The following is a 25295-nucleotide window of genomic DNA, read 5'->3' on the forward strand; positions in this document are numbered from 1 at the left end:
TATCACATCGAACCCATGGAGATGAGCGACCCCTCTTCATCGACCTCTCTTCGGAGGCAGAAAGAGCCACGGATGAAGGGGGGCCACCGCTCCACCATCCAGCTACCCATGGGCCGATGGACTCTATCTAGAGAAGGCACTTGGCAAAGACCGGCCGCGGATCCCTGCAGTCTAAGTTTTATATGGACCTTTTCGTTCATTCTAATTTTATTTGGTAAAAAATGGGAAGATGTTGTAGTGTGTTGTTAAGTTTTTTGTATTGCTCCCCCATTTTGTATTGTTCCCCCCTTTCCAATGTAAAATGGTTCTGCCCTCCCCAGTTTTCCCGCCATAGCCCTCCTGACAGTTTTGTTGCTATGGTTACCCCTGCCCCTGGTTTTGTCAGTCAGTTAAGTTATGTGATTTCTCCTCCCTCATTTCTCCTTATAAGTGAACTTTTTCTCCTCCCTGGGCCCAGTCAATCACCCCCCACTCCTCCTAACTTTCCAGAATCTTCTCCTCTTTGGGGGTTGTGGTTGGCTGTGGTCCCAGGGCCCCTCCTTTACTTTGTATGTATTGGTTTCCACTTTATGTCAATTATGTTAAGTTCATCCCTCCACCCTTCATGATTGGTTTAATGTAAATCCCTCCTTTGCACACCCACCCCCTTTATAACCTCGTGTCATTCCCATTTCTTGGTCTCTCCCTGGGGTTCTCCCTTCAGTTCATTCCCCTGTGGACTCCTTGGAGGTCATCCTGACTTCTTCAATAAACCGGATTTAACCCCACCGAGAGTCCAGCTCCTTCATTCGCAGTCACACAGGCGGTGAGACCGGTTCGTAGTGCGAGCACAGCCCGAGGCCCTCAGACGCCAAGGGGTGCTCGCACTGAATTGCAGCAGGGTGTCGGCCTGCCCACTGCTGGCTGGACACTGACCATCCCAGGCCAGATACACCCTCGCCGCATGTTGATTTCCGAGTGGATCCCCTCCCGGATTGTACTGAGTTTCCGAGAACTGGGCCTGTTTTTATCCCTCTTTGGCTGTGGCTCTGGTTTTGGTTCAGTGATTTTTGATTGGTCTCACAAACTCTCAATCCCATTCAGATTGCTGAAATCAGTGGGGCACCTTCCGGCTGGGAAGGGGTCCACGAACCCCAAATTCAAATCACGTTGAGGTCACCAGAATTGTTAAAAATGATCAATTGTGAGCCAAATTTTCAAAAATTGCAAAAAGATTTATTAATCTTTCTGCATGACCGAATTATGGTCTTCAAAACAACCACAGCCAAAGAGGCAGCGTCAAACCTGGATCCGACCTCTGTCACATCGGAATCCCCCCTGTTCATGAGAACTGCTTCTTACGGTGAGGTTTTATACAGTTTATTGTGCCTGAGGCGAAGGAGTCCAAATTTCTTTTGTAACTCTTCACGTTCATCGCTGTTCCTTTCAGTGTGCAGAATGGGACAAAGATCATCTCCAGGTGGATAGTAAGCGTTGATGGGCTCTAGGGGAACCTTGTATTCAGATATATAATTCTGGCATCGCTGGCTATCTTGATTGATGCTATCAGCAGGGCAATGATCGCTCTTAGGCGGTATCCGATGACTCAAGGTACTGGTGATCATCATCCTGGAAGCGTCTATTCTTACACTAAAGCATTGATCATTATCTTAGCTGTGTCTGGCAATTAGTTTGAATCTGAATGGACATCTGCTCTCGGGGCCGTGTGTGGTCAGAGACACATTTTGGATTTTACAATCCTCATAACATACATTCTTTAATAGCATGAATTATTTCTACCATATATTACACTTTCTTTCCCTTGAATGAATTCCAGCTACCTTCTTAGAAGGAAGACTCTCTCTATCCTCAAAGCCAAGATACCCATTTGAACACATTAAGCACTGTAATAGGGGAATACAGGAATAAGTTGCCTGCCAAAGCTAAAGGAATTCACAAGACTAAGCCCCATTTGTTATTATACTTAAATATTTTCCCAGCACTTCTCCTTCCTATTGTGGGTATCAAACACAAACATTTTGTCATAAAGTCCTGCAAGTGCTATTGATGAATGAAGACACATCACAAATTTCTTTCTGAAATTAATGTAGAAAACACAAAATGCCTACTGAAATTATTCTGCTCCCTTTCTAATCACTACTCAGGGAAAACCCTCATGCACATCTCCCAGCAGCTCAGAGCTGCACTGCATAGTGCTTGCTGTGTGCCCGACAGCACAAAGCAGGCTGGCATGGAGGGCCTGAATATTTCTGCCAAACACTCTGCATCTCACACCTTTGCTCTGGCTCAGTGCAGAACTGCAGGATTGCAGGCGCTTCCTCCCAGAGCTGCGTGAGGCGCTGGCTCCTGCAGATGTGCCCTGCCAAGCTGTCCCTGTCTCACGCTGGCCTCGCTTCCCCTGGCACAAGAGCCGGGCCTGAAGGAGGCTGCCCTGTGCTCCAGCCTGCCGAGCAGCCCGGCTCCCTGCCCCGGTGCCCAGAGTGCTGCACACACTGCTGACCTTTGCCAGGAGTTGCAGGGCAGCCGGCAGAAGAGGAGGAATCCTCAGGCAGCCCAGCGGCCCTCGGCTGCCCTGGGCCTTTCTCTGCTCCTGGGCACCCTCCAGACGGCCAATGCCTCCAGGCTGGGCTGTGCCCAGCACGGCTGCGCTTCCCCTCGGCAGCAGCCAGCTGCCATCTGGGCTCTGAGAGCGGAGGATTCACCCGCTGCCAGGAACAGGCACCCAGGGCCCGGCTGCTGCCTCTTGCAGCTCCAAGGGCCTCCTTCCAGCCTGCCTCTGCCGGGGCTCAGCCTGCTCCGGCCTCTGCCGGGGCTCTGCTGGGGCTCCACCCCGGCCAAGGCCGGGCCCGCTCTCACCTCACAGCGCTGACAGCTCTGCACCACAGGAGACCTTCCCAAGCACCCTCTCTGATCTTTCTGCTTTCTCACTTGAGCAAGGCTCTCCTTCTGCCAAAGACATTGCACTTAGGGATACAAATCCAAGCGGCAGGAACCCAAATGCTCTTGAGTCACAACTCAATGCCTGAATCCACGCAGGGTGTTTGGCCTGCCCCTTTCTTCCTTTGCTTTTTCCTGCAAATGCCATTGCCCTTTCTGCCTCAACTAGAAATATCACAGCTAGGCAAAAACTTGCCAGTGGGTCCTATTCCAAAGGCAGTGTGCTCTAGGGAGGATGAATGAAGAAGAACCTTCTCCACTTGCAAACCACACTAAAGAAGCCGTGTGACTTAGCACCAGTAAAAAACAAGTGGTAATTCAGAAGAAAATGCTGAGCTGTCTGAAGGGGTCTGAAGGAGGGGAATCTTCCAAATGAGTTGATGTTTCAGAAACTTTATTTAATAATAATCCTACTCTATAAACCTAAACTATAAACTTACTCTATAAACCAAAACAACTCAACAATCCTACCCTAGAGTCCTACTCTACAATCCTACTCTAAATTGGTTATGGAGATAAGACTTTGATTATTACATTCTTTTTCTCCACTCCTCCTTCTTCTTTTTGATTGCGTTGATGAGCGGTGCTAGGATACATGGTGGCTTGGCTGAACGTATAAATGGATGCTGTCCACAGGAAAAAAAACAAAACAAAGGACATTGAACCATCACTTTCCAAGCTCAGTGCTTTAGAGACTCAGTCAGGGTTCCTCTAGATCCTAAAAAGACCCAGAAAGAGCAGCAATGGGACCATCTCCTCCTCCAGTCATCATGTGCATGACCTTGCCATCACAGGCAAACCTGACCTGCAATCCCACTCATCTGTTTATTATGATGTCTTCATCTTGCTGGGATTTTTGCCCTGCAGGTGCTCTAGAAATGGTGCTTTCTGTCCCTGGGGTTTCTTCCTTGCAGGAAACTCCAATGACTTACATAGGTCCCTGCCTTTGCAAGACAGGCACTGCAAATTTCCACAGGGACAGAAAGCAGTGTCTACCTTTCCATGCCCTGCTCCTCTTGTGCCACTTTCCAAGACTTCAGGGGGGTTTTGAAGAAAGTGAGGACATCTTTTTTAACAGGTCCAGTTACAACAGAATGTGATGAGTATTTTTAATCAAAATGCGGATCGAGTCAGACTAGGTCTAAGGAAGAACTTGTTTACTCAGAGCATAGTGCAATACTGGCACAGGCTGTCCCAAGAGCTTGTAGGTGCCCCATTCCAGATCAGGCGCCAAAGAGCTCTGAGAAACCTGATTGCTTTAAAGATGTCCTTGCTCACTGCACCAGGGAGGACCTCTACAGGGCCCTGCCAGTCCAGCCCAGTCTAGGATTCCTCACCATTTTCATTTGAAGAGCAGAAAGCGTGGAGGTGAGGAGGAAGGGGGCTCAGCTGATGCCTTGGACTTCAGTGGAGGAAGAGCCCATCCCTTAGAGCCTGTTTCACCTGCAGCCCCTTCACATTTTACCTTCAGGAGCTCCTTGGCAGACCAGCGACACCTCACATCTATCTGCAGGCAGCAGCTCAGGAAGTCACGCAGGCAAGACGAGAATCTGTTGGGCTGCCGCAGCTGTGGTCTCTCTCCCCTGGCTGTCAAGAGTTGTGCCTGCAGTAAAAGGAAACACCAGGCTGCACCTGCTACTTTCACATCTCTAGGTGCTCTCCCAGATCCCTTTGTTTAACCTCTGTTCTTCAGTGGCAGTTCCTGCCCTGGCAGAGACCCAGAGATGACTTTCCTTTACCAACCAAAAACACAGACCCCGATGCAGCCACAGCTTTTCCACCATCCTGCAGATCTTGCCTTGGCAGCTGATTTCATTGACTGACCTAGTTAGTGGGAAGTACATCAGCAAAGCATGTTTGCTTCCCTAAGGATTCACACCAGCTTGACAGGCTTTTTGGAAGAGGGACTTTGCTATAATAACTAATTTCAAGGATTAGTACATGAAAGGCATCTCTGCAGTGCTTGTTGGTCCCTGAAGCACAATTACCATAAAACAAATCTCATTGAGCTTCTTTTCCTCTTCTAGAAAACAGTGGTAAGTGGAAGGAAAGAAAGGAAATCCACCAGCTATTCCTCAAGAAAAGAAAACAAACATTTGGAATCTCATATTCAACACAGACACATTAAGATGCCTGCACAAATGTATTGAGATGAAAATGCCTGCTTGGGTGCACAGGAGCCACCTGTAGCTCTTTCTCTCAGCTGCACATTTTTGCTTCTTTATGTGGCAAAAGGAAACCTTTTCATGGTCAAATCAGAAGAAGAAGTGCCATGCCTATGGTCACTCTCTGCTCATTCGGACGCTCAAGTCAATGCATTAAAGGTGTGCCCATCGCAGAAGGTATTGGGTAAGAAATGGGAGGTTTGGCAGCATCTCCATGACCCCAGGCTGCGGCCTGTTATCCATAAAAATGTCCATCACAATGCTAACATCTCTGTGCTGGTGACACTGAAATAGATGGTGACCAAAGAGACTTGTTATTATCCTCTTCAACCCAAAGGAAAATTTCCAAGCCTAAAACAACAAACACATTCTGCTTGAGTATAAATAATTAGGACAGCTTTCTTTCTTTTTCCCACACCACCAGAGGTCGCAAAGGGGGTTTTATCCTGTCCCTCTGAAGCTGTGCTCAGCCACTGGCCATGGTGGGGAGCTGGAGTCCTCACTGTCATTAGAACTGTGCAGGCCAGGGATGGCCCTGCCCCTGTGGTAAAGAAACACAGCACCGGCATCAACTGCCCACGTTGGATCCCAGCCCAGGCACCTGCCTGCAAGCTCATCAACTTGCTAAAGTACCAAGAAACAGCCAAGGGTTTGGTGTACAATTCTAACTGCAGTTGGAGAAAAACGCATCCTAAACATATCCAGGCATCCCACACACATGACTGAACAATGTACAGATGACTTGAAAATCTAAAAGTTTCAAAGACCCACAGGATTTGAAAAACATGCTACAGTATGGAGGAAAATTGATGTGCTGTGGTTCAAAAAGGGAAAAGAAAGCAGAACTGCTTGGGCATTGCTTTGCTGGTTGTTTCTTTTTCACTGTTTCTTTTTCTGTAAAATTGAAACTGGGAAGACTCAACCTCCATTTCAAAGGATATTTATCACACATCCAACCATTCCACTGAAAAATTCTTGTCCTTCAGAGCCAGAGCTCCAACAGGGTTCAAAAAGCAAATGAGAAATGTCAGGCATGGCTGGAGGCCAAAATGGCAACTTTCTGAACTGGTTAGGTTTCTGAACTGCCACTTCCCTTCTGATGCAACCAAATCTATAGTGGGTGCTGATGTGCTGCAGGGACATTTTTAGAAGGGGAAGTTGGTGGAAGTGGGGCCAGCAGATGGCAATGGGATTTTGTCCAATGGCACATGCAGGACATGGGACAGGTGAGAAAGACACTGGGATCAGTCAGTGTTTGTTCCTTACCGAAACAGGAACTGCATTCCTGCAAGGAACTTCTCGTTCCACCATTTCGATGCCCACGATTCCCAAAGACCATATGTCCACTTTGGGGCCATATGGTTGGCCTGTCACCACTTCAGGCGCCAGCCACCCAGAAGTGCCGGCCACAGAGCTCCGTCTGCTCTGCTCAGGGGTGAGCTGAGCAAAGAGGCCAAAGTCAGCTGTGGGGAAAACAACAAACCATGAAAGCCAGCTCCAATTAGGAAACCAAGCAAAAGAATTCCCCATTCTCAGTCTAAGTATGTGCTCTTGAATCTCCCAGAGAACTGTCCACGCTTGATTTCCTTGGGGCTTTAGCCAAGGTAGTATGAAATTGGCCACATCCAAAAAAAACCCAGGTTTTTTAATGCTCCCTCCAGCAGTGGACTTTATTCCCCTGAAGCTTTAGATTGTAGCTCCCTCCCTCTGGAAGAGACACACACAGACCAAGAGCAGTCTTGACTGCTTGTGATTCCTTCTCATACCTCTGTGCACATTGCAACTGTGCCCTCAGCAGGTGTCCCTGCACTGCCACCAGCACCATTTTTGGGGAGCTGGCTGTCACTCAAAGCAGCCCCACACCGACATCCCTGGAATGCTGCACCTGACCAAGAATACACTGACCCAGCTTGACAGAACCATTGGTTCTGAGAAGGATGTTGCAGCTCTTCACATCTCGGTAGATCACATGGTTTGAGTGAAGAAAATACAGTCCTCGCAGGCACTGAGATAGAAAAGAGAAAAAGGAGGGCAAAAACAAGTGATGGGATTTCATCACACAAGAAAGGCAACAAAGAATCTAAAAGATTCCCTCTCCAGGGGAATGGGCAGTAACGGCAGAACACAGTGCCATTGAGAGGAAGAGCTTGCTGCTCCAACACTTGCAGAGCAGGACCTTTCTGAGGAAAGGCACGTCAGCTTTTGAAAGAGCAGCAGCACCTGCTGTTGTAGACTGTCCCCTGCAAACCAGCCAAGATGACTGCTGCTGCAGTGGATGTGCTATCTCCATGCAGAAGACAAATGAGGGTTTTGCTGAGAAAGTAAAAGTCCCTCCCTTTGGTGTGAAGCAGATCACTTTTGGGTGGGAGGCTGCCTGACGAAGGTTTTATTGCTGGCCTCAGCACAGACTTGGAAGTATCACATCAGTCACCTTCCTAAGTAAAGAGCATTTTGGCTGCACTACTATCCTTTTCAGCGGAGGACTGTAAGAAATGAGTCTCTCTTTTTTCTTTGCTGCTTTTTTCAAATCCTGCCACCAGCACCTTTGAATTCACTGGCAAGGAATGCAGTGAAAACAGGCTCCAGGAAAATGTTTAGAGAGGCAAAATGGAGAACAGCAAATACACATACAAGAGGAAGAGTCAGAGTACAACAGCAGGAGAGAAGAGTACTGGACCTGAGTACAGTGAATGCAGGGGCACTGGCAGGCCTTTCACTTGAAGTGCTTTTACTTGCCCATAGCATACCAGCCACACAGAAACAAAGCTTGGCACATGAAAACTCTCCTGTTCTGAGCCCCAGACAATCCTGCCCAAGCCCTCAGAAACACAGATCGGATTTCTGACCTCCTGAAAGATGGCTGCCGTCTGGTCTTCAGACAGGCAAGTCTTGCTGATGATGTCGCTCAGAGTGCCTCCATCCATGAACTCCATTACTAGCCAGAGTTCATCACCCACAAGGTAGCTGGAAGAAGGAAACAAGGGTGTGGAGATGAACATGCATGGCTAGGGTGTCTTCTTGATTGATTCTCATTTCCAGGTTCCTTTGTGACTAGGACAGAATCAAAGGAATAGACATTCCCTCTCAGCTGTGCATTGTTTGCAATCTGTGCAGTCTCAAGAAGAAAGGCACAGCTGTGAAAAAGGAGCTCAAAAGGCCAGCAAGTAAAAAATGCAGTTTATTAAGACATAAAAAACCTGTCACACTGTGTGTTTCTGGAAATAAGCACCTAGTCTTCCTGGCATGCAGAGCAATGGAAAAACAGGGGACACAATCCAAGGGAAATTTATATTAGTCTATCTGGATGGAAAAAGACACTTGATAAAAATCAAGCCCCAAAACAAAGTGGTGGCTGTGAACTTACAGGCTATTGATTTAATAAGATATGACTGATCCAGGTTTTTGAGTAATTTTCAAACTATGTATGCACGAGAAGACTCATGCAGACAAGATGCACTCTCTTCCCATCCATTAGAGATGAGCAGAGCAATAATAATTGGCCAATAATTACAGCTCTATTTTCTGCCACTGACCAAAGTGGGGTTTTAACTTGCATGTTTGCTCTCCGTAAAAAAACATTCACAAAATCTCACCTGTCTAAATAGTTGACCAGGTTGGGATTCCTATTAATTTTCATGACCATGAGTTCATTGACTTTTAATTTCTTCTTCCTCAGTCCTTTTAGATTTATTTTCTTTATGGCCACCTAAAATGACATTGAAAATCAGTAACTTGAGAAGTTGGTGGCACGAGACCACAGCGCACATGGAGCGAGTGATTTTGCAATGACACAGCTGAGCTGTGCTAAACTGCCTTGTGATTAGGCACTGCAGTAATTAGGAACTGACATTCCAACAGCCCATTTCTCTGCTCCCTTGGGGGCCAGTTACAGGACACCTGCAGCCACTGACGTTTTGCCTTGTCCACTTGGTAACAGTGGTTTCTCAACTATCACCTCCAAACCTCTGACCACAATCTCTGCTGCTTTGTTTGGGATTCAGAAGAAGTAATCCATGCCTTAATACTCTGTGGATACATCTTGGGCCACGGGCAGGGCTTAGGGCTTTTGGGGAAACCTTGCAGATCTCTCCCTATGTGCAGTTCCCAAGTGCAGCACTGCAGGTGGCTAAGGAACTACCAGTAACTTTCCGAAATGAGAATTCAGGGCTCTGAAGCTGTAGCCCCAAAGAGCAGGGAGGTGCTCCAAGGCACCACCTTTGTTTTAGCAATGGAGAGCGAGTGAGCGCGTCCTTCTCTGAAAGGAAGCGCTGCCCTCCGTGCCTTCCTCCCAGAAGCTGAGGAGGACAAACACTGGCCCAGATGTATTTTGCAGGCTGGGACCAGTCTGTACTTCTTGTGCCTTTTCAGCACGGCTCTACCCAAAGCTCCAGCCACAGCTCACACCAGAGGGGAAAGCCCCTCAAGAGCAGCAGAGTCTGCGGGGCCTGTGGATATTTACCTCTCCTCCAGTGGCATTGTCAACTGCTCTGCACACATCCCCAAAAGTCCTAGAAACAAAAAAAACCAGCAAGGAAAGTAGAAGCCATTTACATCTTTCAGGGAAAGCCAGCCCACTCAGGAGGTCTCTGGTGTGAGTGCCAAAAACCTTCAGGATGCAGGAGAGCTCTGCCAGAAGACAGATGATGGATTTTCCTCTCAAGTGCAGGCACTGGGCCTGTTCCTGAAGTGCTTGGGTTTACTGCCTCAGCTCAAAAATAGAGCTGCATCTTTCATCTCGGGTTTCAGTTTCTAAACTGTTCAGTTTTTATCCTGACCACAGAGTATTTCCTTCAGCAAACTCTCAGAAAGAAATGTTCCTGAGACCTATTATCTGACAGCTATCAGGGAGTAGGTTTCTCCTTCAGGTAAGCAACTTTCTTCCCTCTTTATTAGGATGGCAGTATGAATTGGAGATATAAAAAATGCTAAGGAAATTAACACAGAAGTGTCTCACACTTGAGAGATGAGATTTTCCAGGTCCTGTTCCCTGCTGCAGGCAAGACTTTGGCAGCATGGAGGTGTCTCTGACAGTGCCTTCTGAGCAGCAAATACACAAATTCTAAGCAGCACTGAGAGATGGGACACTGGGATAGATGGGTCTGTCCCTAGTGTGGGAACAGGGGATAGATGTCTGTTTGCAGCTTGCCTGACTTCATAGTGGATAGACATTCCACCAGAAAAACACCTGGCCCATGGTTATGTAGAAGTCACTGCGGTTGGACTCACCCACTGCCAATATATTCCAGTTTGGTGTATTTCATCCTGGGATTTTCCTTGTTTACTATTTTCCCTGAAGGAAACAAAATGAAGATGCTGACATTAAAGCAGAAACCTCAGCTTCCAGGAGATACAAAAGGCAGCCCCAGTGCTTGGAGCTCTGAGCCCTTTGTGCTCAACTGGGTAACAACAACAACAACCAGGCAGACAGCTCTGCAGCACAGGTGGCCAGCACAGAGACTGATTTTCTACAGCAGTTCCTGTGGGGACTCCTGAATGTGCCCGTGACACCAAACTCAGGAGAAACATTTGGTACGGCTATGCTGGCACCTGCACACAATGCACTGTCCCTCAGACAAGAAATACAGCAGACGTACTCAGTAGCTCCAGAGAATCACCCTCGACCTCCTGTTGCTGAGCAGCAGCTGGGTCAGTGCGGGAGGTGAACAAACTGCCCTGGCTCCACTTCTCAAGTCGGGGAGAAAAGTCTCCTTTAGACGATGCTGCTGCTGCTGCAGCAGGTTTGGTGACAGAGCCCATGTAGGTCTGGGACAAGAAATGAGTTGATGTCAGAAAGGTGGCTGGCAGAGATTACCCTGAGATCCCTTTTTGAAATGCAAGCCCTTAGAAATGTGCTGTCAGCCACATGCAGGGCTCTTAAATGGCTTTTTTCTGATGTCCACTTCTCAAACTGGATGGATCAAAACCATAGGCTAGTTTTACTCGAGTTCATGGCCAGATTCATGTTCCATTTTCATGGATTTTCCAAAGGATGACTGCCACAATCACCATTCTATTTCCTCTCAAGGATTCCCTTCCCCCTCCAAGAGCTGCAGACACACTTGCAACTCCTTGTTTAAGAGTTCTGCCTCCTCCCACTGCGTCCTCTTTTCCTGCACCATCTTCAGCTCATGTCCAACCTGCAGCACTTCTGGTGCGCACTGTTCCTGCGCCTCACTCCTAACTTGAGGCCCTTCAGTGGCAGACATTTGCTGGAAATCTTCACAGGCTGTCCAGTCAGATGTCAACACTTGCACCTCAAATGAAACAGAACAAAGCAGTCAGACACTACAGCTTTTTCCTGTCAGCCAGGAGTCATTGACTGTGAGGAAAGGGAAAGAACAGATTGACAAGAGATACAGACAGCTTGTTTCAATCCTCCATCTGGGTCACCATGTTCCACTGTAAAAACACATCAAGAAACAAGGAGAGCAGGAACAGGCCAACAGGAATCAATTTGGATGACTGCTGGCCAAAAGGCCAAAGGACAAGTTACATTATCCAGGGCAGCAGAAGAGATTGAGCACACCAGGAAATGTCCTTCAGAGTGACTGTGATACACACTTCAGCAGGATGGCATCACCCCACTCCCTGCTGCTCTGAGTGGAAAGGCAAGAAGGGCAGAAACCACCAGTTTGGTGACTGCAGTGACTGCATCTCTCATTCACTCACTTGCTTTTGTAGAGCCTGAGGGAGGGGATTAAGTTTCTTTCTGATGGTTTTCATTTCATCCTCCAGCCTCTTCAGCCTTGCCTTCATCCGAGTTTGAGCTGTCTGAAGCTCTGCATTCAGCTGTGCCTTAATCTTCTCTAAAAAAAAAGAGAGAGGATATTTCATGGGTGGAGTGCCTGCCACTTTTTCACTCACCTGGTTTTGTTGATCGCCCCTCTGCTGCTGGAGATTCTCCTCTTGAATACTTCTCAAGTCTTCCTTGCTCTTTCTCTTCATGTCCATGATGTCACTCTGAGCTTCGGGCAGCTCTGCTTGTGGCTCTGCCTTGATCTTCTGTACACACAAGTGCAGGGCAAGTGACTGGGAGCTGCCATCAGGCTCAGCTATTTCCTCTTGCAGCCCCAAAATCACATTCATTCAGCCACTTCTTTCTGCTTCTCTACCCACATCTGCTTCCAGTGTAACCCTCCTGTCCCAGGGCTGATCTCTGCAGATTCCAAGGCTCTGTGCTTCCAGTGCCTGTGGGATTCCTGGCCTCCTCAGTCTCAAGAGCTCTGGTTTATGCCCTCTCCGTGCCCTTCTCTCTGTGCCCTGGCCAGTCAGGCTTACCTGGCCATTCTCCTGTGGCTCTTCCACCTGCTCCCTGAGCTGCTCTTCCTGCTCTCGGGCTGGGAACAGCTCTCCCTGAGTCTGCCATGGCATCTCAGTTGAAGCAATCTGCTCCTGCTCTTTCTCTAGAAGCACCTGCACAGAAAGCAAGAGAAGATGGGTTTCAGCTGCCCATAGGACCTTTGTGGCCAAGACTCAAAGACTGCTGTGCTCACACGTTCCCAAAGCACTGTGCTGCTGCTCTGCTGGGTCATTCTCTGTTTGAGGGGAGGCACAGATTCCAAAGTGACCCTGGCCCTACAATCAGGGGCCATCTGGGACTGAAGCTCCAACAGCCTCTCAGGCAGCTGACAGGGAAGGTGTGGCATTTCTCAAGGGTCTGATGAGGGCCTCCTTCTGCTTCTGCCATGTCCTGTTTGTCTTTCAGTAGTGAGTGACACCCTGCCCTGTCCCACAGCTCCATCCTGGCTCTGCAGGTGCTTCCTGGGTGAGTTCACTCCTTGTGAGAGACACTTCTAGAGTTCATATTCTCTTCACCACCTAAAACATGGAATACTTCACCACTCTAGGACAGGCAGAAAATCAAAGAATTAACTGGGGGCTTCAGGGAAGAAGAGCCTGAAGGAGAAAAACAGCTCTGAGGGGAAAAAAACCACAATATCTGAAGGGGGAGACATCTCTGCCTGCTCTGAATCGGTCGAGGGAACATGTCTCCAATCCACTCCTGAAAGGGATGCTTTAGGTGACCTTTGCACCTCCAACTGTCTTGGAGCAGAGTCGGCTAAGATTCAATTATGTAAAAGTTACACAGCGTAGATAGATAGACAGACTGACTGATGGATATCACCACTATCATCTCTGTTTACTGTCCTCTGTTGCTACACACATCAACACTCGGTCGCAGAGCCCTGCTCAGCAGCAATCCTGAGATTGCTTTCCTGTTGCTCAAAAACCACATTCTTGTGGAATCTGGAGCATGTAAGTCCTTGTGGAAAAGGATCAGGCTCAGGGCATTGCACTGGGAACTGCACTCTTTGTGCATCTGTGCTCAGGCAAGTTCTTCTCTTGCACTTGACCACACACATGGTGCATAGGGAGCTGTAATCAGCCCCTCCTAGCTGCTCTGATCTCTGAGCACCAGCTGGAATGCAAGGGCATTGATTTCCTGCCCAAATCCAGGCACAACTAAAACTGCATACCTGGCCTGCAAAAAGATAGAGGTACTGTTAATTTGAATGGGAGGTGCAAGGTGTAATTAACTACCCTGGAACAAGAAAAGTTCCATATGCACGAACACGCGTGTCTCAAACTAAGTGTTCTCATGCAAATGTATTGCATCTTGAAGAACTGTCAACAGGCAAAACAGAATTTTAGCAGAATTTCTAATAGTGCTGGAAAATGGAAAAAAAGACACAGGAAAACCAACACAATCAGCACCGTGCACCTTATAAAAACCCAAAAGGCCAGAAGAGCATGTAGAACTGAAGACTTCCTCAAGAAAAGTGCAGAGCAGTTTCACAAGACAAACACACCTTGAAAAAGAGTAAAAAAAAAAACAAACGAAGCCCTCTGACCTGCAGCACTCCAGCACTACTGTGCCCTCGGCCACAGCGCTGCAGAAGCCCAGAGACAGAGCTTCCCTGAGCCAAGCAGCCAGATGTTCCCCCAGAGCCAGCAGCCCTTTGGGGCCTTAACATCACAGGTCAAAGGCCAAGTTTTGCAGTCGCTACCGGCAGGAAACCCCTAGCTCCTGGCAGCACTCCAGCATTCAGCATCCTCAGCCAGCAGCAGGAAGCAATGGCTCCCCTGAAAATTGCACCTCTGCATTGCACTAAAGACAGCACCACCCACAACTGGCACTTACAGGCTCGGAATATTCAGGCTCGGCTGTGACCAGTGATGGAAGCTGGAGCTCATCCGACTCAATTAGCTCCTCTTGGGCTTCTTCTCCAAGAGCAGTGGGAGCTAGGAGAGAGACAGCCGTTGGTTCTGTCAGCTGTGGAGAAGAGAGAAACATGAGGCACAGGCTGTGCCCTGTCATTCAGAACCTCATTTCTTTTCAGATCTACCACCACATCTTCTAAGGAGAAATCAGAACATCCCGTAGCGACATAGAGATTGTAAACGCCATAGATAAAATTTTAATGGGCCAATTCAACAGAATTCTAGATGGATATAGGGCTGCTATTTCTCCCTGGCTGCTAAGAGCAAGCAACAATGTCTCTGTAAAAGGCAGCCTTTAGTTCGCAAAACCTCAGAAAAGGAAAATAAGGAAAGCGACAGCAACGCCTTTGCTACTGCTGCTGCAGACTCGAAAATATCCAAGTGGATCACAATCTCATCCAGGGCTGGAAAGGGGCAGGAAACATTGTGCAGAGTAATCTTTGGTTGCTGGAAAAAGGGAAAATGAACAGGCAAACCTCTCCTAGAGAAACAACAAGCCAACAAGGCACAAGAATGAAGTGTCACCCACTCTAGTGTTGAAAGCACTTGGTTCCACGGAGGGCATGTTTAGTAGGGAAACAGCCCGTGTGGTGAGTAATGTCACATAGGGATTGTTGGAAGTCTGCTGAAGGTCCCTCCTATGCCTCCCATTGTCCAGGCTAAAGCTCCCTCAGCACCTCCTCACTGGGCCTCTGCTCCACACCCTTGCCCAGCTCCTGTGTCCTTCTGTGCACATGCTGAAGCCCATCAGTGACTTTCTGCTTCCCAGGGCCCACAAGTGCACACAGCACTCCAGCTGTGGCCGCAGCCTGTTCCCCAGCACAGGGCCACGCTCACTGCCCTGCTCCTGCTGCCCCACTGATGCTGACACAGGCCACCATGCCCTTGGCCTTCTTGGACATCTGGTGCCAGGTTGGCTCTTCTTCAGCTGATCTTCTACCACATACCTGGGTCTTTTGGACCCACACAGTTCTCCAGTCAAAGAGTTGCACATTTGACTTCAAATACAGCATCAGCCATTTCTAGATGGCCTTCCTCTTCTGAGCAACATAAGGCATCAGTCAAGGACTTGCAGCTTCACCCGCACTCCACCCTCCAAGGCACTTGCTAAAACTCCAGACTTCATTACTAAATACATCAACACAAACTCGTCACTTTTGCTTTTGCCTCACCAGGATGCTTCATAACTACTCACTTGTTTTCTCTGGCAACACAGAAAGAGAATGGCCCCGCATAACTTCATACACATAACAACCATTTCCTTGAGTCTTGTCATAAGATAAAAGACAACTAGGCAATAAGACTCTTTAGAATTGAAGAATAAATCAACAAAACTGCAGAGTACTCTCACAAGCCAAACACATCTTTCCAACAAGGGAAAACAAAGAAAGCCCTCTGACCTCCAGTACTACCACCTCTGACCTCAGCCACAGCACTGCAGAAGCCCAGAGACAGAGCTTCCCTGTGACAAGCAGCCAGATGCTCTCCCACAGGCACCAGCCCTTTGGGGCCTCAACGTCACAGGTCTAAGGCCAAGTATTGCTGTCACTGCCTGCAGGATATCCCTAGCTCCTGGCAGCACTCCAGCACTCTGCATCCTCAGCCGGCAATACGAAGTGCTGGCTGCTCCAATAGTTGCACCTTTGCCTTGCTCTAAACAGCACCACTTACAACTGGCACTTACGGGCTCAGGATATTCAGGCTCTGCTGTGACCACTGATGGAAACTGGAGCTCTTCCGCCTCAATTTGCTCCTCTTGAGCTTCTTCCCCAGGAGCAGAGGGAGCCAGAGGAGAGATGGCTCTTGGTTCTGTCAGCTGTGGCAGGGAGAGAAGCATGAGGGACAAGTTATCAACTATTATTCAGAGCCTCATTTCTTTTCAGATCTACCACCACATCTTCTAAGGAGAAATCAGAACATTCCGTAGCGACATAGGGGATGGAAGTCCCACAGAGCAAGTTAAAACGGGCCCGTTAAAGAGAACTGTGGATGGACATGAGGTTAATATTCCTCCCTGGCTGCTATCAGTAATCAACCTTGATCCTGTAAAACAGAACTTTTAATTCTTGAAAGCTCCGAAATGGAAAAGCAGGGAAACGACAGCCACGCCTTTACTACTGCTGCTGCAGACACGGAAAAATCCAAATGGATCACAATCTCATCCAGGGCTGGAAAGGGGCAGGAAACATTGTGCAGAGTAATCTCTGGTTGCTGGAAAAAGGGAAAATGAACAGGCAAACCTCTCCTAGAGAAACTACAAGCCAACAAGGCACAAGAATGAAGTGTCACCCACTCCAGTGTCGAAAGCACTTGGTTCCACGGAGGGCATGTTTAGTAGGGAAACAGCCCGTGTGGTGAGTAATGTCACATAGGGATTGTTGGAAGTCTGCTGAAGGTCCCTCCTATGCCTCCCATTGTCCAGGCTAAAGCTCCCTCAGCACCTCCTCACTGGGCCTCTGCTCCACACCCTTGCCCAGCTCCTGTGTCCTTCTGTGCACATGCTGAAGCCCATCAGTGACTTTCTGCTTCCCAGGGCCCACAAGTGCACACAGCACTCCAGCTGTGGCCGCAGCCTGTTCCCCAGCACAGGGCCACGCTCACTGCCCTGCTCCTGCTGCCCCACTGATGCTGACACAGGCTACCGTGCCCTTGGCCTTCTTGGACCCTTGGTCCCAGGCTGGCTCTTCTTCAGCTGACCTTCTACCACACCCCTGGGTCTTTTGGACCCACACAGCTCCCCAGCCGCAGAGTTGCACATTTGACTTCAAATACAGCATCAGCCATTTCTAGATGGCCTTCCTCTTCTGAGCAACATAAGGCATCAGTCAAGGACTTGCAGCTTCACCCGCACTCCAGGCTCCAAGGCACTTGCTAAAACTCCAGACTTCATCACTAAATGCATCAACACAAACTTGTCCCCACTGATTTTGTCTCACCAGGAGGGTTCCCTAACCACTCACTTTCTGTGGCAACATGGAATGAGAATTGCACTGCAAAGCTTCATACACTTAACAACCATCTCTTTGAGTTTAATCAAAAGCCAAAAGATAACTGGGCCAAAAAACTCTTTAGAACTGAAGAACAACTCAAGAATACTGCAGAGCACTGTCACAAGCCAAACACATCTTTCCAACAAGGGAAAACAAAGAAAGCCCTCTGACCTCCAGCACTACCACCTCTGCCCTCAGCCATAGCACTACAGAAGCCCAGAGACAGAGCTTCCTGTGACAAGCAGCCAGATGCTCTCCCACAAGCACCAGCCCTTTGGGGCCTCAACGTCACAGGTCTAAGGCCAAGTATTGCTGTCACTGCCTGCAGGATATCCCTAGCTCCTGGCAGCACTCCAGCACTCTGCATCCTCAGCCGGCAATACGAAGTGCTGGCTGCTCCAATAGTTGCACCTTTGCCTTGCTCTAAACAGCACCACTTACAACTGGCACTTACGGGCTCAGGATATTCAGGCTCTGCTGTGACCACTGATGGAAACTGGAGCTCTTCCGCCTCAATTTGCTCCTCTTGGGCTTCTTCCCCAGGAGCAGAGGGAGCCAGAGGAGAGATGGCTCTTGGTTCTGTCAGCTGTGGCAGGGAGAGAAGCATGAGGTACAAGTTATCAACTATTATTCAGAGCCTCATTTCTTTTCAGATCTACCACCACATCTTCTAAGGAGAAATCAGAACATTCCGTAGCGACATAGGGGATGAAAGTCCCACAGAGCAAGTTAAAACGGGCCCGTTAAAGAGAACTGTGGATGGACATGAGGTTAATATTCCTCCCTGGCTGCTATCAGCAATCAACCTTGATCCTGTAAAACAGAACTTAATTCTTGAAAGCTCCGAAATGGAAAAGCAGGGAAACGACAGTAACGCCTTTACTACTGCTGCTGCAGACATCGAAAACTCCAACTGGATCACAATCTCATCCAGGGCTGGAAAGGGGCAGGAAACATTGTGCAGAGTAATCTTTGGTTGCTGGAAAAAGGGAAAATGAACAGGCAAACCTCTCCTAGAGAAACAACAAGCCAACAAGGCACAAGAATGAAGTGTCACCCACTCCAGTGTCGAAAGCACTTGGTTCCACGGAGGGCATGTTTAGTAGGGAAACAGCCCGTGTGGTGAGTAATGTCACATAGGGATTGTTGGAAGTCTGCTGAAGGTCCCTCCTATGCCTCCCATTGTCCAGGCTAAAGCTCCCTCAGCACCTCCTCACTGGGCCTCTGCTCCACACCCTTGCCCAGCTCCTGTGTCCTTCTGTGCACATGCTGAAGCCCATCAGTGACTTTCTGCTTCCCAGGGCCCACAAGTGCACACAGCACTCCAGCTGTGGCTGCAGCCTGTTCCCCAGCACAGGGCCACGCTCACTGCCCTGCTCCTGCTGCCCCACTGATGCTGACACAGGCTACCGTGCCCTTGGCCTTCTTGGACCCTTGGTCCCAGGCTGGCTCTTCTTCAGCTGACCTTCTACCACACCCCTGGGTCTTTTGGACCCACACAGCTCCCCAGCCGCAGAGTTGCACATTTGACTTCAAATACAGCATCAGCCATTTCTAGATGGCCTTCCTCTTCTGAGCAACATAAGGCATCAGTCAAGGACTTGCAGCTTCACCCGCACTCCAGGCTCCAAGGCACTTGCTAAAACTCCAGACTTCATCAATAAATGCATCAACACAAACTTGTCCCCACTGATTTTGTCTCACCAGGAGGGTTCCCTAACCACTCACTTTCTGTGGCAACATGGAATGAGAATTGCACTGCAGAGCTTCATACACTTAACAACCATCTCTTTGAGTTTAATCAAAAGCCAAAAGATAACTGGGCCAAAAAACTCTTTAGAACTGAAGAACAACTCAAGAATACTGCAGAGCACTCTCACAAGCCAAACACATCTTTCCAACAAGGGAAAACAAAGAAAGCCCTCTGACCTCCAGCACTACCACCTGTGCCCTCAGCCATAGCACTACAGAAGCCCAGAGACAGAGCTTCCCTGTGACAAGCAGCCAGATGCTCTCCCACAGGCACCAGCCCTTTGGGGCCTCAACGTCACAGGTCTAAGGCCAAGTATTGCTGTCACTGCCTGCAGGATATCCCTAGCTCCTGGCAGCACTCCAGCACTCTGCATCCTCAGCCGGCAATACGAAGTGCTGGCTGCTCCAATAGTTGCACCTTTGCCTTGCTCTAAACAGCACCACTTACAACTGGCACTTACGGGCTCAGGATATTCAGGCTCTGCTGTGACCACTGATGGAAACTGGAGCTCTTCCGCCTCAATTTGCTCCTCTTGGGCTTCTTCCCCAGGAGCAGAGGGAGCCAGAGGAGAGATGGCTCTTGGTTCTGTCAGCTGTGGCAGGGAGAGAAGCATGAGGGACAAGTTATCAACTATTATTCAGAGCCTCATTTCTTTTCAGATCTACCACCACATCTTCTAAGGAGAAGTCAGAACATTCCGTAGCGACATAGGGGATGGAAGTCCCACAGAGCAAGTTAAAACGGGCCCGTTAAAGAGAACTGTGGATGGACATGAGGTTAATATTCCTCCCTGGCTGCTATCAGTAATCAACCTTGATCCTGTAAAACAGAACTTTTAATTCTTGAAACCTCCGAAATGGAAAAGCAGGGAAACGACAGCCACGCCTTTACTACTGCTGCTGCAGACACGGAAAAATCCAAATGGATCACAATCTCATCCAGGGCTGGAAAGGGGCAGGAAACATTGTGCAGAGTAATCTCTGGTTGCTGGAAAAAGGGAAAATGAACAGGCAAACCTCTCCTAGAGAAACAACAAGCCAACAAGGCACAAGAATGAAGTGTCACCCACTCCAGTGTCGAAAGCACTTGGTTCCACGGAGGGCATGTTTAGTAGGGAAACAGCCCGTGTGGTGAGTAATGTCACATAGGGATTGTTGGAAGTCTGCTGAAGGTCCCTCCTATGCCTCCCATTGTCCAGGCTAAAGCTCCCTCAGCACCTCCTCACTGGGCCTCTGCTCCACACCCTTGCCCAGCTCCTGTGTCCTTCTGTGCACATGCTGAAGCCCATCAGTGACTTTCTGCTTCCCAGGGCCCACAAGTGCACACAGCACTCCAGCTGTGGCCGCAGCCTGTTCCCCAGCACAGGGCCACGCTCACTGCCCTGCTCCTGCTGCCCCACTGATGCTGACACAGGCTACCGTGCCCTTGGCCTTCTTGGACCCTTGGTCCCAGGCTGGCTCTTCTTCAGCTGACCTTCTACCACACCCCTGGGTCTTTTGGACCCACACAGCTCCCCAGCCGCAGAGTTGCACATTTGACTTCAAATACAGCATCAGCCATTTCTAGATGGCCTTCCTCTTCTGAGCAACATAAGGCATCAGTCAAGGACTTGCAGCTTCACCCGCACTCCAGGCTCCAAGGCACTTGCTAAAACTCCAGACTTCATCAATAAATGCATCAACACAAACTTGTCCCCACTGATTTTGTCTCACCAGGAGGGTTCCCTAACCACTCACTTTCTGTGGCAACATGGAATGAGAATTGCACTGCAGAGCTTCATACACTTTACAACCATCTCTTTGAGTTTAATCAAAAGCCAAAAGATAACTGGGCCAAAAAACTCTTTAGAACTGAAGAACAACTCAAGAATACTGCAGAGCACTCTCACAAGCCAAACACATCTTTCCAACAAGGGAAAACAAAGAAAGCCCTCTGACCTCCAGCACTACCACCTGTGCCCTCAGCCATAGCACTACAGAAGCCCAGAGAACAGAGCTTCCCTGTGACAAGCAGCCAGATGCTCTCCCACAGGCACCAGCCCTTTGGGGCCTCAACGTCACAGGTCTAAGGCCAAGTATTGCTGTCACTGCCTGCAGGATATCCCTAGCTCCTGGCAGCACTCCAGCACTCTGCATCCTCAGCCGGCAATACGAAGTGCTGGCTGCTCCAATAGTTGCACCTTTGCCTTGCTCTAAACAGCACCACTTACAACTGGCACTTACGGGCTCAGGATATTCAGGCTCTGCTGTGACCACTGATGGAAACTGGAGCTCTTCCGCCTCAATTTGCTCCTCTTGGGCTTCTTCCCCAGGAGCAGAGGGAGCCAGAGGAGAGATGGCTCTTGGTTCTGTCAGCTGTGGCAGGGAGAGAAGCAGGAGGGACAAGTTATCAACTATTATTCAGAGCCTCATTTCTTTTCAGATCTACCACCACATCTTCTAAGGAGAAATCAGAACATTCCGTAGCGACATAGGGGATGGAAGTCCCACAGAGCAAGTTAAAACGGGCCCGTTAAAGAGAACTGTGGATGGACATGAGGTTAATATTCCTCCCTGGCTGCTATCAGCAATCAACCTTGATCCTGTAAAACAGAACTTAATTCTTGAAAGCTCCGAAATGGAAAAGCAGGGAAACGACAGCAACGCCTTTACTACTGCTGCTGCAGACATCGAAAACTCCAACTGGATCACAATCTCATCCAGGGCTGGAAAGGGGCAGGAAACATTGTGCAGAGTAATCTCTGGTTGCTGGAAAAAGGGAAAATGAACAGGCAAATCTGTCCTAGAGAAATAACAAGCCAACAAGGCACAAGAATGAAGTGTCACCCACTCCAGTGTCGAAAGCACTTGGTTCCACGGAGGGCATGTTTAGTAGGGAAACAGCCCGTGTGGTGAGTAATGTCACATAGGGATTGTTGGAAGTCTGCTGAAGGTCCCTCCTATGCCTCCCATTGTCCAGGCTAAAGCTCCCTCAGCACCTCCTCACTGGGCCTCTGCTCCACACCCTTGCCCAGCTCCTGTGTCCTTCTGTGCACATGCTGAAGCCCATCAGTGACTTTCTGCTTCCCAGGGCCCACAAGTGCACACAGCACTCCAGCTGTGGCTGCAGCCTGTTCCCCAGCACAGGGCCACGCTCACTGCCCTGCTCCTGCTGCCCCACTGATGCTGACAGGCTACCGTGCCCTTGGCCTTCTTGGACCCTTGGTCCCAGGCTGGCTCTTCTTCAGCTGACCTTCTACCACACCCCTGGGTCTTTTGGACCCACACAGCTCCCCAGCCGCAGAGTTGCACATTTGACTTCAAATACAGCATCAGCCATTTCTAGATGGCCTTCCTCTTCTGAGCAACATAAGGCATCAGTCAAGGACTTGCAGCTTCACCCGCACTCCAGGCTCCAAGGCACTTGCTAAAACTCCAGACTTCATCAATAAATGCATCAACACAAACTTGTCCCCACTGATTTTGTCTCACCAGGAGGGTTCCCTAACCACTCACTTTCTGTGGCAACATGGAATGAGAATTGCACTGCAAAGCTTCATACACTTAACAACCATCTCTTTGAGTTTAATCAAAAGCCAAAAGATAACTGGGCCAAAAAACTCTTTAGAACTGAAGAACAACTCAAGAATACTGCAGAGCACTGTCACAAGCCAAACACATCTTTCCAACAAGGGAAAACAAAGAAAGCCCTCTGACCTCCAGCACTACCACCTGTGCCCTCAGCCATAGCACTACAGAAGCCCAGAGACAGAGCTTCCCTGTGACAAGCAGCCAGATGCTCTCCCACAGGCACCAGCCCTTTGGGGCCTCAACGTCACAGGTCTAAGGCCAAGTATTGCTGTCACTGCCTGCAGGATATCCCTAGCTCCTGGCAGCACTCCAGCACTCTGCATCCTCAGCCGGCAATACGAAGTGCTGGCTGCTCCAATAGTTGCACCTTTGCCTTGCTCTAAACAGCACCACTTACAACTGGCACTTACGGGCTCAGGATATTCAGGCTCTGCTGTGACCACTGATGGAAACTGGAGCTCTTCCGCCTCAATTTGCTCCTCTTGGGCTTCTTCCCCAGGAGCAGAGGGAGCCAGAGGAGAGATGGCTCTTGGTTCTGTCAGCTGTGGCAGGGAGAGAAGCATGAGGGACAAGTTATCAACTATTATTCAGAGCCTCATTTCTTTTCAGATCTACCAACACATCTTCTAAGGAGAAATCAGAACATTCCGTAGCGACATAGGGGATGGAAGTCCCACAGAGCAAGTTAAAACGGGCCCGTTAAAGAGAACTGTGGATGGACATGAGGTTAATATTCCTCCCTGGCTGCTATCAGCAATCAACCTTGATCCTGTAAAACAGAACTTAATTCTTGAAAGCTCCGAAATGGAAAAGCAGGGAAACGACAGCAACGCCTTTACTACTGCTGCTGCAGACATCGAAAACTCCAACTGGATCACAATCTCATCCAGGGCTGGAAAGGGGCAGGAAACATTGTGCAGAGTAATCTTTGGTTGCTGGAAAAAGGGAAAATGAACAGGCAAACCTCTCCTAGAGAAACAACAAGCCAACAAGGCACAAGAATGAAGTGTCACCCACTCCAGTGTCGAAAGCACTTGGTTCCACGGAGGGCATGTTTAGTAGGGAAACAGCCCGTGTGGTGAGTAATGTCACATAGGGATTGTTGGAAGTCTGCTGAAGGTCCCTCCTATGCCTCCCATTGTCCAGGCTAAAGCTCCCTCAGCACCTCCTCAATGGGCTTCTGCTCCACACCCTTGCCCAGCTCCTGTGTCCTTCTGTGCACATGCTGAAGCCCATCAGTGACTTTCTGCTTCCCAGGGCCCACAAGAGTACACAGCACTCCAGCTGTGGCCGCAGCCTGTTCCCCAGCACAGGGCCACGCTCACTGCCCTGCTCCTGCTGCCCCCCTGCTGCTGACACAGGCTACCGTGCCCTTGGCCTTCTTGGACCCTTGGTCCCAGGCTGGCTCTTCTTCAGCTGATCTTCTACCACACCCCTGGGTCTTTTGGACCCACACAGCTCCCTAGCCGCAGAGTTGCACATTTGACTTCAAATACAGCATCAGCCATTTCTAGATGGCCTTCCTCTTCTGAGCAACATAAGGCATCAGTCAAGGACTTGCAGCTTCACCCGCACTCCAGGCTCCAAGGCACTTGCTAAAACTCCAGACTTCATCACTAAATGCATCAACACAAACTTGTCCCCACTGATTTTGTCTCACCAGGAGGGTTCCCTAACCACTCACTTTCTGTGGCAACATGGAATGAGAATTGCACTGCAAAGCTTCATACACTTAACAACCATCTCTTTGAGTTTAATCAAAAGCCAAAAGATAACTGGGCCAAAAAACTCTTTAGAACTGAAGAACAACTCAAGAATACTGCAGAGCGCTCTCACAAGCCAAACACATCTTTCCAACCAGGGAAATCAAAGAAAGCCCTCTGACCTCCAGCACTACCACCTGTGCCCTCAGCCATAGAACTACAGAAGCCCAGAGACAGTTTCCCTGTGACAAGCAGCCAGATGCTCTCCCACAGGCACCAGCCCTTTGGGGCCTCAACGTCACAGGTCTAAGGCCAAGTATTGCTGTCACTGCCTGCAGGATATCCCTAGCTCCTGGCAGCACTCCAGCACTCTGCATCCTCAGCCGGCAATACGAAGTGCTGGCTGCTCCAACAGTTGCACCTTTGCCTTGCTCTAAACAGCACCACCTACAACTGGCACTTACGGGCTCAGGATATTCAGGCTCTGCTGTGACCACTGATGGAAACTGGAGCTCTTCCGCCTCAATTTGCTCCTCTTGGGCTTCTTCCCCAGGAGCAGAGGGAGCCAGAGGAGAGATGGCTCTTGGTTCTGTCAGCTGTGGCAGGGAGAGAAGCATGAGGGACAAGTTATCAACTATTATTCAGAGCCTCATTTCTTTTCAGATCTACCAACACATCTTCTAAGGAGAAATCAGAACATTCCGTAGCGACATAGGGGATGGAAGTCCCACAGACCAAGTTAAAACGGGCCCGTTAAAGAGAACTGTGGATGGACATGAGGTTAATATTCCTCCCTGGCTGCTATCAGCAATCAACCTTGATCCTGTAAAACAGAACTTAATTCTTGAAAGCTCCGAAATGGAAAAGCAGGGAAACGACAGCAACGCCTTTACTACTGCTGCTGCAGACATCGAAAACTCCAACTGGATCACAATCTCATCCAGGGCTGGAAAGGG

The 25295-nt window shown here is 49.2% G+C and overlaps 1 protein-coding gene across 1 annotated transcript in view; it reads right to left on the reverse strand.

Moving 5' to 3' along the window:
• Positions 1-3467: 3467 nt before the first annotated feature.
• LOC131095732 (serine/threonine-protein kinase PAK 3-like) overlaps positions 3468-25295 on the reverse strand; it is a 47409-nt gene continuing 25581 nt past the window's right edge. The window contains exons 4-11 of the mRNA XM_058043792.1: positions 12381-12515; positions 11772-12104; positions 8696-8808; positions 7949-8066; positions 7008-7107; positions 6369-6565; positions 4403-4540; positions 3468-3563 (exon numbers count right to left, since the gene is read on the reverse strand). Of these exons, the coding sequence (XP_057899775.1) occupies positions 3468-3563; positions 4403-4540; positions 6369-6565; positions 7008-7107; positions 7949-8066; positions 8696-8808; positions 11772-12104; positions 12381-12515 (1230 nt within the window). The remainder of the gene's footprint in view (positions 3564-4402; positions 4541-6368; positions 6566-7007; positions 7108-7948; positions 8067-8695; positions 8809-11771; positions 12105-12380; positions 12516-25295) is intronic.

The sequence above is a fragment of the Melospiza georgiana genome, chromosome Z, assembly GCF_028018845.1.
Source record: "Melospiza georgiana isolate bMelGeo1 chromosome Z, bMelGeo1.pri, whole genome shotgun sequence".
Lineage (NCBI taxonomy): Eukaryota > Metazoa > Chordata > Aves > Passeriformes > Passerellidae > Melospiza > Melospiza georgiana.